At 42.9% G+C, this 16326-nt stretch overlaps 1 protein-coding gene across 2 annotated transcripts in view; it reads right to left on the bottom strand.

Moving 5' to 3' along the window:
* The window catches only part of pias2 (protein inhibitor of activated STAT, 2), an 80938-nt gene that overhangs the window by 20935 nt on the left and 43677 nt on the right, over nucleotides 1-16326 (bottom strand). For both annotated transcript variants that reach the window (XM_072574972.1, XM_072574978.1), the window contains exons 8-9: nucleotides 10837-10910; nucleotides 10006-10166 (exon numbers count right to left, since the gene is read on the bottom strand). In XM_072574972.1, coding sequence (XP_072431073.1) covers nucleotides 10006-10166; nucleotides 10837-10910 — 235 coding nt within the window. The remainder of the gene's footprint in view (nucleotides 1-10005; nucleotides 10167-10836; nucleotides 10911-16326) is intronic.

Below are 16326 nucleotides of genomic sequence, written 5' to 3'. Positions count from 1 at the left end.
CGGTTTACGTCCGTGTTGATTCGGTCGCTCGAGATAGAAATGGAAAGGTCTAGGAAGGGGAGGGAGGAGTCTGAGACGGTGCAGGTAAATTTGAGGTCGGGGTGGAAGGTGTTGGTAAAGTGGATGAACTGTTCAACCTCCTCGTGGGAACACGAGGCAGTGCCGATACAGTCATCGATGTAGCGGAGGAAAAGGTGGGGGGGTGGTGGCAGTGTAGCTGCGGAAGATGGACTGTTCCACATATCCTGCAAAGAGGCAGGCATAGCTGGGGCCCATGCGGGTGCCCATGGCTACTCCTTTGGTTTGGAGGAAGTGAGAGGATTGGAAAGAGAAGCATAGCAGGTCAGGCAGCATCCGAGGAGCAGGAAAATCGACGTTTCAGGCAAAAGCCCTTTCATCAGGAATAGAGGCAGGGTGCCTCCAGGTTCCTACCTGCCAATCTTCTTCTGGGAGCGGATAGGTGGGAAGAAGATTGGCAGGTAGGACCCTGAAGTCACCCTGCCTCTATTCCTGATGAAGGGCTTTTGTCTGGAATGTCGATTTTCCTGCTCCTCGGATGCTGCCTGACCTGCTGTGCTTTGCCAGCACCACTCTGATCTAAAATCATGAATCATTAGAACTTTCTTTGCATAAAAGGTGAAGTAGAGAATGCAAGATTACTGGTGTAGGCAGGAATGTGGATTTGAAGTTAAGATCATGGCAATCTGATTGTATTGAATAATATAGCAGAATCAAGGGGCCAAATGATCTACTCCTGTACCTTATTTATATGCTCCCAAGACACTTCACAGGAGTATTATAAAACAAAAATTGATAGTGAGCTACAGAGAAAGATGATGCCCTAGACAAATGATCAAAATTTGAGAAAAAAATATGTTTTGAAGAATATCTTAAAAGAGGAAAAGGGGGTAGTGAGATAATTTAAGAAATGAGTTTCACAGTTTTGGGCTTTGCAACAGATGGCACACCTAATGATTAGATTAGATTAGATTAGATTACCTACAGTGTGGAAACAGGCCCTTCGGCCCAACAAGTCCACACCGCCCCGCCGAAGCGTAACCCACCATACCCCTACATCTACATCTACATCTACCCCTTACCTAACACTACGGGCAATTTAGCATGGCCAATTCACCTGACCTGCACATCTTTGGACTGTGGGAGGAAACCGGAGCACCCGGAGGAAACCCACGCAGACACGGGGAGAACGTGCAAACTCCACACAGTCAATCGCCTGATGGTGAAGAGACTAAAATTACACAGATGAAGTTCAAGACACTAGGATAAGAACAATGCAAGTACTTCAAAAGGGTTAATGGCTCCATGATATTACAAAAATTAAAAAGGGCAAGGCGACAGAGGGATTTGGAATTGGACTGAGATGAGCATTTTAAGATCGACGAATTATCCCGATAATACTCAAACTCACAGGCAACAGCAAATGAATCACCAACAATTGGATTTAGGAAGCATTTATAGCACAATAAACTACTCCAAGGCAATGTGCATAGGAAAGAGAATGACTAAGCAGGTGATTTAAGAGAGCTACCTTAGTGATTAATACCAAATGGCAAGTGTTGAGGATTGCTTTTTGCCTTAAAAAGGCAGGAGAAGTAGCTAATGACTTGAGACAAGTGCTCAAGGAGTACAATCAATCTGGCTGAAAACTCTTAACAGAGAATGTGAGAAGGGTGTACAGAGGGACCGACAGATGAAGGACAACTGCGTGTATCCAGGAAATCAAGTTACACAGAAGTAAAATGGGATACAGGTATTTAACATTGGAAAAGATTTAGACTCATGCTGGAGAAACGCTAATTTAAATGAGTTGTTATGCGACGTGGATAGATTCAATTTTAGAAAAGTGTATTGCCATTTTGCGCTGGTCATTAGGAAAAGGACAGATGAACCAGGACAGAGTGGAGTGAAGTTGTTAGAGGTAGCTGGGATTGGCCTTGCTCTAAAGGAAGATGTTAGAATAGTAAAAAACATAGGCTGTGAAGTTTGAGTCACACCATTCCTCTATGTGAGGATTTTAGCTGGCCACCTTATAGGGAGATCCAGGAGGTAGTACTGAAGGAGTGAAGGAGTCTTAGCCCTTGAGTTCATCTAACAGCTTTGAGATTCTTGCTCCCTGTGTGGATGAGAGTGGGAGCTGTAGGGAAGATAAGCAAATTGACTATAGCATCATATTACAAGGAATCACTTGGGCGGGGGAGAAAAGAGAAATGAGATTGTAATCGGGCATAGCATGGTCACAAGGAATAGACACTGTTCACTGTGGTCAGAATCCAGTGTCCCAAAAACTGTGTTGCATGCTTGGTGCCCAGGATCAGGCTATCTCATTTAGGCTGCAGATGAACTTGGATTGGGGAGGCAAGATCCAGGTGTCGTGGTCCACAGAGGCACCAACAGTATAAAGAGAAACACAAAATGCCATGCATCTAGAAAAGTGGCATTCCAACCAGAACTCCACCAACAAACACATTGACTTGGACCCGATTTACCACCCCCTGAAAAAAAAAGAACAAGAAATGACATCACCATTGGAAATGGCATCATCAACCCAAAGAAATCCAAACATATAAACAGAAAGCAGGAATCATCAGCAATGCTTCGTCTAGAAGCTCACTGAACGTGTTACCTAGGATGGTGTCAAAATGTCTGAACATGAACCTTGCAGCTCAGTGAGCAAGCCTACATCCAGTAGTCATGATGTGGGCAAGAAAATAAATCAGGAGACAGAAAAGGCATGCAAGAAAGGCACCATTACAATAATCATGGGGGACTTCAATATGCAGACGGACTTGAAAATTCAGGTTGGTAGCAGACCTCAAGAAAAAGAAATTTGTGGAATGTTTATGAGATGCTTTTTTTGGAGCAGCTTATGATACAGCCCACTAGGGAAGAGGCAACTCTGGATTTGGTGATGTGTAATGGGGCAGACTTGATTAGGGAGTTTAAACTGAACAAACTCCTAAGGGGCAGTGACCATAATATGATAGAATTCACCCTGCATTTTGAGAGGGAGAAGCTGGAAACAGATGTAACAGTATAATAAAAGTAACTACAAAGACATGAGGGAGCAGAAGGCCAGAGTTGTTTGGAAAAGAAGCCTGGCAGGGAAGATGGTGGAGCAACAATGGGAGAAGCTTTTTGTGAGGCACAGCAGAAATTCGTCCCAAGGAAGAAGAAACATACTAAGTGGGGAGCAAAGCAGCCATGGCTGACAAGGGAAGTCAGTGTATGCTTTTGCTTTTATGCTGTCAATGTAGTGAAAGTTAGCAGGTAGCCATAGACTGAGAAGCCTTTAAAAACCAGCACAGGATAACTAAAGAAAAGATGAAATATTAGGGTAAGCTAGCTAGATATATAAAACCTAAGAGATAGGCAAGAGGACATTGAACCACTGGAAAATGAGGCTGGGAATAAAGAAATAGTGGAGGAACTAAACAGGTACTTTGCATCAGTTTTCATGGTGAAAGACATTAGCAACATACCAGAACTTCAAAGGAAGTCAGGGTGCAGGATTCAGTGTCGTGGCCATCACGGAGGAGAAAGTGCTGGAAGAACTGAAAGGTCTGAAGGTGGATAAATCACCCAGATTGGATGAACTGTATCCCAAGATACTGAAGTGAGATAGCTAAAGAAATTATAGAGACATCTTTCAGGAATCACTGGAGTCAGGGACAGTCCCAGCAGACTGGCAAATGGTTAATGCAACACTCTTGCTTAAGAGGGAGGCAGAAGACAGGAAATTATAGACTAGTTAGCCTGTTTTGGTTGTTGGAAAGATTTGACAGTCCATTAAGGATAAGATTACAGAGTACTTGGAATTGCATGGTAAAAGTCAGGTTTAGTTGGCAGCTAGAAAGGCAAATGGAATATTAGCATTCATTTCAAGAGGGCTAGAATACAAGATCAAACATGTAGCCTTGAGGATGTATAAAGCTTTGGTCAGACCGCATTGTAATGTTATAAGCGGTTTTTTGGCCCTGTATCTAGAATGGATATGCTAGTGTTCTGAGGGGAGGCTTGCAAGAACGATCACAGGGGAGAAAAGACTCGTTACGTGAGGAGCAGTTGAAGACTGTGGGTCTGTAACTCGAGAGAGTTTAGAAGGATACTGGAAGGAGAGACTAGGAACCAAAGGCAAAGAGTGAGAATGAAGGGATGATCCTTTAGAACGGAGACAAGGAGTATGAATCTGTCGTACACATTGCCACAGACGGCTGTAGAGGCCACATAACTGAGCGCATTTAAGACAAAGATAGATGGGCCCTTGATTAGCAAGGAGATCAACAGTTAGAGTCATATAGAACATAGGACATAGAAAAATACAGCGCAGTACAGGCCCTTTCGCCCTCGATGTTGCGCCAATCCAAGCCCACCTAACCTACACTAGCCCACTATCCTCCATATGCCTATTCAATGCCCGTTTAAATGCCCATAAAGAGGGAGAGTCCACCACTGCTACTGGCAGGGCATTCCATGAACTCACGACTCGCTGAGTAAAGAATCTACCCCTAACATCTGTCCTATACCTACTACCCCTTAATTTAAAGCTATGCCCCCTCGTAATAGCTGACTCCACACGTGGAAAAAGGTTCTCACGCTCAACCCTATCTAAACCCCTAATCATCTTCTACACCTCTATCAAGTCACCCCTAAAACCTTCTTTTCACCAATGAAAACAGCCCCAAGTGCCTCAGCCTTTCCTCATACGATCTTCCTACCATACCAGGCAACATCCTGGTAAACCTCCTCTGCATCCGATCCAGTGCCTCCACATCCTTCCTATAGTATGGCGACCAAAACTGCACACAATACTCCAGATGTGGCCGCACCAGAGTCTTATACAACTGCAACATGACCGCAGGACTCTGGAACTCAATTTCTCTACCAATAAAAGCCAGTACGCCATATGCCTTCTTCACAGCACTATTTACCTGGGTGGCAACTTTCAGAGATCTGTGTACATAGACACCAAGATCCCTCTGCTCATCCACACTACCAAGTATCCGACCATTAGCCCAGTACCCCATCTTCTTGTTACTCTTACCAAAGTGAATCACTTCACACTTTGCTACATTGAACTCCATTTGCCACCTTTCTGCCCAGCTCTGCAGCTTATCTATATCCCGCTATAACCTGCCACATCCTTCCTCACTGTCAACAACTCCACAGACTTTCGCATCATCCGCAAACTTGCTCACCCAACCTTCTAGCCCCTCCTCCGGGTCATTTATAAAAATGACACACAGAATAAAAATGACAGATGTACAGCATGGAAACAAACCCTTCGGTCTAACCTGTCCATGCCGACCAGATATCCCAACCCAATCTAGTCGCACCTGCCAGCACCCGGCCCAAGAAAGCAGGAGAGTGGGGGTTGAGAAACAGATCAGCTGTGACTGAATGGGGCCGTAAGGCATAAGGAGTTGAATAGTCTACTCCTAATTTTAACTTTTGACTGAACAAAACTCAAAAATTTGATTCTATATTTCTACAAATAATATGGTAGACTAATGAGAAAGTGAAGTCACATGGTATGCAGGGTGTTCTAGCTAGGTAGATGAAGAACTGGTTGAGCAACAGGAGACAGACAGTAGTATTTGATCCACAGGGGTCAGTGTTGGGGCCACTGTTGTTTGTAATATACATAAATGATCTGGAAGAGGACACTGTTGGTATGATCAGCAAGTTTGCAGATGACGCAAAGATTGGTGGAGTAGCAGAAAGCATAAGGGACTGTCAAAGAATACAGGGGGATATAGATAGACTAGAGAGTTGTGCGGAAAAGTGGCAGATGGATTTCAATCTAGACAAATGTGAAGTGATGCATTTAGGCAAGACTAATTCTAGAGCAAATTATACAATGAACGGAAGAGCCTTGGGAAAAGTTGATGGGCAGAGAGATCTGGGAGTGCTGGTCCATTGTACCCTGAAGGTTGTTGCACAGGTGGATATTGTGGTCAAGAAGGCATATAGTATGCTTGCTTTCACTGGATGGGGTGTTGAGTATAAGAGCTGGCAAGTCATGTTAAAATTGTATAGGACGTTGGTTCGGCCGCATTTGGAATACCGTGTACAGTCTGGTCGCCACATTACCAAAAGGATGTGAATGCTTTGGAGAGGGTGCAGAGAAGGATTACGAGGATGTTGCCTGCATGGGGTGTGGGCATCACTGACGAGGCCATTCTTTATTGTCACGGAAGGTGCTAGCTATAAAGAGAAGTTGAGTAGGTTAGGTTTATTTTCATTAGAACAATGGAGATTGAGGGGAGACCTGATTGAGGTTTACAAAATCATGAAGGGTATAGACAGGATGGATGGAGACAAGCTGTTTCCAAGGGTGAAGGATTCAATATTGAGAGGTCATGCTTTCAGAGTGAGGGGTGGAAAGTTTAAGGGGGATACACGCAGCAAGTACTTCACACAAAGGGTGGTGGGCATTTGGAACGAGTTGCCAGCACAGGTGGTAGAGGCAGGCACGGGAGATTCATTTAAGATGCGCCTGGACAGATGCACGAGTAAGTGGGGAGCAGATGGATACAGATGCTTAGGAACTGACCGTTAGGTTTAAACAGTACATTTGGATCGGCTCAGGCTTGGAGGGCCGAAGGGACTGTTTCTAAGCTGTAAATTTTCTTTGTTTTTTGCACAAAATATTTAGGGGAGTCAGTGGTGTAGCAGTAAGGTTGCTGGACCAGTAATCCAAAACCAATGGTTAAAGTTTTGGAGATATGGGTTTGAATCCAACCATAGTAAATGGTCAAACTTCAATTCATTAAAATTCTGGAATAGAAATCTAGCCTAATGGCAACAATATAACAACTATTGATTGTTATCAAAACCCAGCTGGTTCACCAGTGTCCTTTAGTGAATCTATTAATAGCAGTAACTCTGCCAGCTTTTCCTGGTTCTATCCAACATATGACTCTGGATCCATGGTAATGTGGTTGACTCTTAACTGCTTCCGTGACAATAAAGAATGGCCTCGTCAGTGATGCCCACACCCCATGAATGAATTAAACGAAAATAAAATATCAAATTAGATATAACAATTATTATTCCATTTATGCTTTTGCACTATTTTCAAGCCTTGTTTCTTGAAGAAACAGATGACCTCCATAACGGATTGACTTTTTTCATCAGTTTAATATCTACCTACAACAGGGTAAAAACAAAGACTGCAGATGCTAGAAACCAGATTCTAGATTGGAGTGGTACTGGAAAAGCACAGCAGTTCAGGCAGCATCCGAAGAGCAGGAAAATCGACGTTTCGGGCAAAAGCCCTTCATCAGGACTAGAGGCAGGGTGGAGAGACAAATGAGAGGATGGTTGGGGTGGGGAGAAAGTAGCATAGAAAGTACAATGGGTGAATGGGGGTGGGGATGAAGGTGATAGGTCAGAGAGGAGGGTGGAGTGGATAGGTGGAAAGGAAAATAGGCAGGTAGGGCAAGTCATGGGGACAGTGCTGAGCAGGAAGTTTGGAACTAGGGTGAGGTGGGGGAAGGGGCAATGAGGAAACTGTTGAAGTCCACATTGATGCTCTGGGGTTGAAGTGTTCCGAGGCAGAAGATGAGGCGTTCTTCCTCCAGGCTTTAGGTGGTGAGGGAGCAGCAGTGAAGGAGGCCCAGGACCTCCATGTCTTTGGCTGAGTGGGAGGGGGAGTTGAAATGTTTGGCCACAGGGCAGTGTGGTTGATTGGTGCAGGAGTCCCAGAGATGTTCCCTAAAGCGCTCTGCTAGGGGGTGTCCAGTCTCCCCAGTGTAGAGGAGACCGCATCGGGAGCAACGGATACAATAAATTATATTGGTGGATGTGCAGGTAAAACTTTGATGGATGTGGAAGGCTCCCTTGGGGCCTTGGATGGAGGAGAGGGAGGAGGGGGGAATGTGTTGGTGAATGTGTTTTACCCTGACCTTACATTTACCTGGACCATCTCTGACACCTCCCTCCCCTTCCTGGAACTCATCTCCATTAATGACGACCGACTTGACAATGACATTTTTTTTACAAACCCACCAACTCCCACAGCTACCTGGATTACACCTCTTCCTACCCTACCTCCTGTAAAAATGCCATCGCGTATTCCCAATTCCTCCGCCTCCGCCATATCTGCTCCCAGGAGGACTAGTTCCACCACAGAACACACCAGATGGCCTCCTTCTTTAGAGACCGCAATTTCCCTTCCCACATGGTTAAAGATGCCCTCCAACGCATCTCGTCCACATCCCGCACCTCCGCCTTCAGACCCCACCCCTCCAACCGTAACAAGGACAGAATCCCCCTGGTGCTCACCTACCACCCTACCAACCTTTGCATAAACCAAATCATCCGACGACATTTCCGCCACCTCCAAACGGACCCCACCACCAGGGGATATATTTCCCTCCCCACCCCTTTCCGCCTTCTGCAAAGACCATTCCCTCCGTGACTACCTGGTCAGATCCACGACGCCCCCAACCACCCACTCTCCCATCCTGGCACCTTCCCCTGCCACCGCAGGAATTGCAAAACCTGTGTCCACAAATGCAGCTAACACATACACTTAGGTAAAAGTCAAATTTTTGAGTGCAATTTTTTTAGTCAAAGATAAGTAGTAAATTTTACACAGGTAATATTTTTGAGCAGTTTACTTTCTATTAAAATACACCTGCCTGGCACACCTCATGGTTCTCAAAAGAATCCACAAGGTAATGGGGAAAGGACCACCCACACCATGCACTTGTTCTTTTTCTCTTTCTCTCTTGGATTCTATTTTAACACCCTGCGATAGGAAATGGAAGCACCCGCTGTTACAATGTTTCTCAGGGGACAGGTGACGAAAAAAGAATAACGACTGCACTATTTGAAAATATCATGCTGATGGCCCCCAGCCCCTTACATAACCTCTATTACAGGGGAATCTGAACTAGGTATTCACTCGCACCTAATTGATGAGGGCTGAGCCACCTTTTTGAAGGAAGGCCGAGGCACAATGAATAAGGACGTAAGACCCAAATATTTATTTATTTATTTATTTAATGCTCACTCTAGCAGTTCGTCCCTGGATTCTATTGCTATGTTAATTTTTTTGTTACTTTTTTTCTTATCTGTAAGCTTCTGCATATCAGGTAGGAACTGGACAGAGTATGGCAAGTATAATTTTTCTGAAATGGATAATGAATTGAGTTTTTCAATATATCTGCAGAAGTTATAATTCCATATTTGGGATGTGAGCATTTCTGGCGAGGCTGCATTTGTTGCCTATCCTTAATTACTCTGGAGAAGGTGGCAGCAGCTACCTTCCTGAACTAATACAGTTGTTAGGTATACAGACACCCACAGTGCTGTTAGGAAAGGAGTTCTATGACTTAGACACAGCAATAATGATGGAACATTAATATGGTTCCCGGTCAGAATAGTGAGAGACTGGGGAACTTAATAAAATGTATGAGATCTTGAAGGGACATTTCAGAGTGGATACAGGAAGATGCTTCCGCTGGTGATGGGAGACTAAAATTTAAGGAGTGGTTTTACTTTTAAGACAGAAGACAACATTTTTCTCTGAGGGTCAATGTAGTGTAGAATTCTCTTCCCCAGAAGTTAATGGAGAGTAGTGTTTAAATTTATCCATGGCTGAAATAAACAGATTTTAGATAGACCAAAGTCATCAAAGGTTATGTTACAGACAAGAGAATAGATGTAAAAGAACAGCTAAATAGCCCACAATCCACAACGGTGGAGCAGACCCAAAGGATCAAATGTCCTTCTCCTGTTCCTATGAGGTATATGAAAACCTACTTTAAGCTAAAAATCATGGAATCAAGTTTCATTAGATTGACTTTTACACTAGTATATACAACATTTCTCTACTAACTCCAAAGCATTATATAATTTCTGCAACCTATTAAAAATTCATTTCTCTATTCCTGAATCTTGTGGAAAATTCAAGAGACAATTTTGTTTTAAAAAGGTTGTACTGAATCAATTTTGATACTAATGGTCTGGACATACCCATCTATTATTAAACTATCATAGGATGCCTTTTTATCACAGACTGGACAAATCCACGTGGGCTTCTTTTCATTCATCTGAAGATAGAGGGCAGCATCGAAGCATTGTAGATGTGTACAGGTGACTGCACGGCAAGGGACTATCAGTCGCATCTTCCCCAACTATAAAATAAAAAATAAATCGAGGTTAACTTATTAATACTCTTAAAAGGGTTACTGAAATATCAATACTGAACCATACCTGTAACGTCTGCGCTTGTGAAATTAAATGAATATGTCTACTTTAATCATGATAATAAAACTAGTTAGTACATTTATCTATAATGAAATTGAGCAATGTGAAATATTAGGGAAAAGAAATATTAAAGAAAATTGTACAAAATTTAATTTTGAACTTTTAAGCCATTATCTAACATGCAGGAAAATTGGAAACTACAAAAAATCTTTTGAAAACACACTGTAACATAATAACATTTTTCAATTTCTCTTATGAAAAACATTTATAATTCCAAATAGCAAAACATTCTTTTGTAAAAGACTTGGGAGGTAAATCTCTGCAAGGAGAACTTATGCTAGCTTACAAAGTCAAAAGAATCCCTGCCACAAATATTTGCTCAGATCACAGCATCTGAATGATCATATTCCACAGAACTTTGCTTTGTAAAAAAAATGACTATTTCAAAGCTTCACATAACTCGCACAATAAAAGCAAGAATACAGAGCATGGAGTCCAATGTGTGCTTGCCTGAGGTATGAAGAAGAAAAGCATTGCTTAATGACCCCCCCATTTCCCAACTAAACCCTGATCAAGTGACACATTTAAGAGACTTACGGGACACATCAACGAAACTCTTAGGCTTGTAGTTGCAATCTCGCTATCAGGATCTGCAGTCAGCTTTTCTTTAACTATTGAAAAGACACAAGTTGAGAAATGGTCACAATTGTATAAGAGTAATTGGCACTTTACAAAAGATTGAATTTGGGTTGCTCATTGAGTCATGCAATTGAAGGAAAAGTTCATCAAAATGGTTTGCTAATTGATTATTAGGATAAATTCAAGTTTCTTTGGCTGATTGCCTTGGTAAAAGTACCACTACAGTTTTTTTCACTGTATATAATCTCAAACAACTTTCCTTACTTGAGCACACTAGCCAGAAGATTACCATTAAATAACTAATGTAATAAATGCCAATTTTTGTAATTTTAAAAAAGAGAGTTATTTAAAAAGGGTTCAACTAAAAGTCTGATGGACAGCTCGATGTATGTTGCATCTGTAAATACACACTTAATTACAGGCCGTCCTTGTGATTTTCAAGTCCCATGCTTTCTAAACTGAAATACACAGTAATTTTTGTTAATTTTGTCATTTTTCTGGGATATAAATTCCTCTTATTAATTATTTCATACCATAAAACCTTGAAAAGCAAAAAGACAGACTGTTTTTCAAGTGCAAATAGAAACTGCCTTTGATGGAAACAGCAGTAAAAACGAACTTTCAAGGAAGGCTTCCATTCTCACTGAAGTTAAAAGCTTGTGCAACAAGGTGCAAAAGTCAGCATATTGGAAAGGCAGGGAGACAATAAAAGCCACACAGTTTCTAATTAGACCAAAATGAGACTCTTGTGAAACAGAACTCAATAGAACATAAAACATTCTAATAGGCAAAATATCTTCCACCAGCACCCTGGTGAAGACAAGGCTCCTTAAAGTCTGTAAATAATATAAGTTAACAAGAGCCACTCTGGCAGCCAACAGCATTTCTCTACCAGAGTTATACTTAAACAGTGGCATCCTGGAGTCCGAGTAAAACTGGAAACAATGGGTATTGGGTGGCAAGCTCTCCAGTGGTTAGAGTTATACCTAGAGTTACATGTAGGAAGATGGTTGTGATTGTTGGAGGTCAATCCTCTTGGTTCCAGGACACCTCTGCAGGAACTCCTCAGGATAGTATCCTAGGCTCAAATCGCTTTAAGCTGTTTCATCAACCATAAGGTCAGAAGTGGGGATATTCAGCACCATTCACGAATCCTCAGATACTGAAGCAGTTCAAGTTCAAATGCAACAAGGTCCAGACAATATCCAGGCTTGGACTGACATGTAGCATTTGTACCATACAACCTCCAGGCAATGACCATTGCTGAAGAAGGGCTTATGCCTTTGATTCTCCTGCTCCTCAGATGCTGCCTGACCTGCTGTATTTTTCCAGCACCACACTCTCCACTCCGATAAGAGGCAATCTAAACACTGTCCCTTGACATTCAAAAGTGTTACCATCACTGAGTTCATCAACTATCAACATCCTTGGGGTTACCATTGACCAGAAACTTAACTGGACTCACTACATAAACACAGTGGCTACAAGAGCAGGTCAGAGGCTAGGAATACTCCTGCTCGTAACTGAGCTCCTCAATTCTCAAAGCCTGTCCACCATTGAGAAGTCAGGATAGTGACAAAATACTCACTTGCCTGGATGGATGCAGCTCAAACACACAAGCAGCCTGATATCATCCAGGAAAAAGCATCCTGCATGATTGCCACATCTACAAACATCCACTACCACCCAACACCTCCGTAGCAGCAGTGTGTACGATTTACAAAATGCACTCCAGAAAGATTAGATTAGATTCCCTATAGTGTGGAAACAGGCCCTTAGGCCCAACCAGTCCACAATGACTCTCCGAAGAGGAACCCACCCAGACCCATTTCCCTCTGACTAATGCACCTAACACTACGGGCAATTTAGTATGGCCAATTCACCTGACCTGCACATCTTTGGACTGTTGGAGGATACCGGAGCACCCGGAAGAAACCCATGCAGACACAGGGAGAACGTGCAAACTCCACACAGACAGATGCCAGAGGCTGGAATCAAACCTGGGAGCCTGGTGCTGTGAGGCAGCAGTGCTAACCACTGAGCCCTCAGCAAAGAACCTGAGGCAGCACTTTCCAGACTCACTACCATTGCATTCTAGAAGGACAAGGGTAGCAAACGGATGGGAAATACCACCTGCAATTTTCCATCCAAGTCACTCATCATCCTGACTGGGAAATATATTGCCATTCTTTCACTGTCACTGGATCAAAATCCTGGAATTCCCTAAAAGCATTGAGTCTACCTACAGCACAAGGAACAAAGAAAATTACAATGCCGGAACAGGCCCTTCGGCCCTCCAAGCCTGTGCCAATCCAGAAACCTGTTACCTACTTTTCAAAAATCTGTATCCCTCTGCTCCTTGCCCATTCATGTATTTGCCCAGATACATCTTAAATGAGAATATTTGAGAAGATTTGTAAGTTTGGTCGCTGAGCTGGTAGGTTTGTTCTCAGAAGTTTCGACACCAAGCCAGGTAACGTCAGTGAGCTTGTGTTGAAGCGCTGGTGTTCTGTCCTGCTTCCTATTGTGTGTCTTGGTCTGTTAAAGGTGGGTGATATCATTTCTGGTTCTTTTTCTCAGTGGTTGGCAAATAGGGTCCAATTCAATGTGTTTATTGATAGAGTTCCTGTTTGAATGTCAAATCTCTAGGGTTTCTCATGTGTTTCTCTAGAATGTTCTAGGATAGATGTGTTGTCTCAGTCCAAGTGGATCCTAGGACAGGCTAAACAGAGACACGCACAGAAATTCCTAGAGGCCTGGCATTCAAACCAGAACTCCAACAATAAACACATTGATTTGGATCCCATTTATCAACCCCCGAAAAAGAACCGGAAATGATATCACTCATCTTTAAAGACTAGACACAAATAGAAAGTGGGACAAGAACACCAGCATTTCAACAGAGACTCACTGATGATGTTACCTAGCATGGTGATGGACTATCTGAGAACAAAGTTACCAGCTCAGCAGGCAAAATTAAAACCTGAACATCTCAAATGACGCTATCATTCCCATCTCTACCACCTCTGCTGGCAACACATCCCAGGCACCTACCACCCTCTTGTAAAGAACTTTCCATGTATAATCTCCCTTAAACTATTCCCCTCTCAACCTGAACTCATGACTCCTAGTAACTGAGTCGCCCAATCTGGGAAAAAGCTTTTTGTTATCCACCCTGTCTATACCTCATGATTTTGTAGACCTCAATCAGGTCCCTCCCTCAACCTTTGTCTTTCTAATGAAAATAATTCTAATCTACTCAAGCTCTCTTCATAGCTAGTGTCCTCCATACTCCAACACTCTGGTGAACCTCCTCTGCAACCTCTCCAAACATCCACATCCTTATGGTAATGTGGCGACCAGAACTGTACACAGTATTCCAAATGTGGCCAAACCAAAGTCCTATACAACTATAACATGACCTGTTAACTTTTGTATTCAATACCCCGGCAATGAAGGAAAGCATGCCATATACCCTCTTGACCACTCTATCGACCTGCTTTGCCATCTTCACCTGAATATCCAGATCTCTCTGTACATCGATTTTCCCCAGGACTTTTCCATTTACTGTATAGTTCACTCTTGAATTGGATCTTCCAAAATGCATCACCTCACATTTGGCCAGACTGAACTTCATCTGCCGGTTTTCTCCATCAGTCCAACTCTCTAATCTATCTATATTCTGCTGCATTCTATGACAGTCCCCATTCACTATCTGCTACTCCACCAATCCTAGTGTCATCTGCAAACCTGCTAATCAGACCATCTATACCTTCCTCCAGATCATTTACATATATCACAAACAACAGAACGGATCCTTGTGGAACACCACTGGTCAAGATTCTCCATTTTGAGAAACTCCCTACCACTACTATTGTCTCCTGTTGCCCAGCCAGTTCTCTATCAATCTAGCTAGTATATCCTGGACCCCATGCAACTTCATCTTCTCCACCAGCCTACCATGGAGAACCTTATCAAATGCCTTACTGAAATCCATGTATATGATATCTACAGCCCTTCCCACAATCAACTTTGTCACTTCCTCAAAAGATTCTACTAAGTTGGTAAGACATGGTTTTTTTTGCAGGGAAAGTCATGTTGCCCATCACGAAGAAGCCCATTTTCTTCCAAAATGAATAGATCCTATCCCTCAGTATTTTCTCCAGCAGTTTCCCTACCACTGACGTCAGGCTCACTGGCCTATAATTACCTGGATTATCTTTGCTACCCTTCTTAAACAAGGGGTCAACATTAGCATTTTTCAGTCCTCCACGTCCTCTCACGCGTTCAAGGATGCTGCAAAGATATCTGTTTAGGCCCAGCTATTTCCTCACTTGCTTCCCTCAGTAACCTGTGATAGATCTCATCCAGACCTGGGGTCTCATCCACCTTAATGCCTTTTAGAATAACTAACACTTCCTCCCTCCTTATGCCAACTTGACCTAGAGTAATCAAACACCTATCCCTAACCTCAACATCCGTCATGTACCTCTCCTCGGTGAATACCGATGCAAAGTACTCATTAAGAATCTCATCTATTTTCTGACTCCATGCATAGCTTTCATCCTTTATATACAAATAAGACTTTAGGATTTTCCTTAACTCTGTTGGTAAAGATATTTCATGACCCCTTTTAGCTCTCTTAATTCCTCGATTCAGATTGGTCCTACTTTCCTGTTATTCTTCCAAAGCTTCGTCTGTTTTCAGATTCCGAGACGTTATGTTTGCTTCTTTTTCCCCTTAGCTAGTCTCACAATTTCACCTATCATCCATGGTTCCCTAATCTTACCATTCTACCCCACATTTTCACAGGGACATGTCTGCACTGCACTCTAATCAACCTCTTGAAAAGCCACCCATATTCCCATATATCAAATGTGGATTTACACTCAAACAGCAGCTTGCAATCGACATTGCCCAGCTCCTGCCAAATTTTGCTATAGTTGACCTTCCCCCAGTTTAGCATTCTTCCTTTAGGACTATTCTCATCTTTGTCAATGACTATTTTCAAACGTACGGAATTGTGATCACGACCAAAGTAATCCACTGCTGAAACTTCAAACCACCTTGCCGGGCTCATTCCCCAACACCTGGTCCATTATGGCCCCTTCCCGAGTTAGATTATTTACGTGCTGCTCTATAAAACCCTCATGGATGCTCCTTACAAATTCTGCTTCATCTAAACCTCTAACACAAAGTGATTCCCAGTCAACATCGGAAAAATTAAAATCTCCCATCACCACCACCACCTGTTGCTCATATACTTTTTCATAATCTGTTTACATATTTGTACCTGTATCTCACGCTCGCTGTTGGGAGGCCTGATGTACAGTCCCAACATTGTTACATTACCCTTCCTATTTCTGAGCACTGTCTCTATTGCCTCATTGCTGGAGTCCTCTATACTGCCTTCCTTCAGCATAGCTGTAATATCCTCTCTGACCAGTA

The sequence above is a fragment of the Chiloscyllium punctatum genome, chromosome 1, assembly GCF_047496795.1.
Source record: "Chiloscyllium punctatum isolate Juve2018m chromosome 1, sChiPun1.3, whole genome shotgun sequence".
NCBI classification, from domain to species: domain Eukaryota; kingdom Metazoa; phylum Chordata; class Chondrichthyes; order Orectolobiformes; family Hemiscylliidae; genus Chiloscyllium; species Chiloscyllium punctatum.
This window is presented reverse-complemented; position numbering and strand designations above follow the sequence as displayed.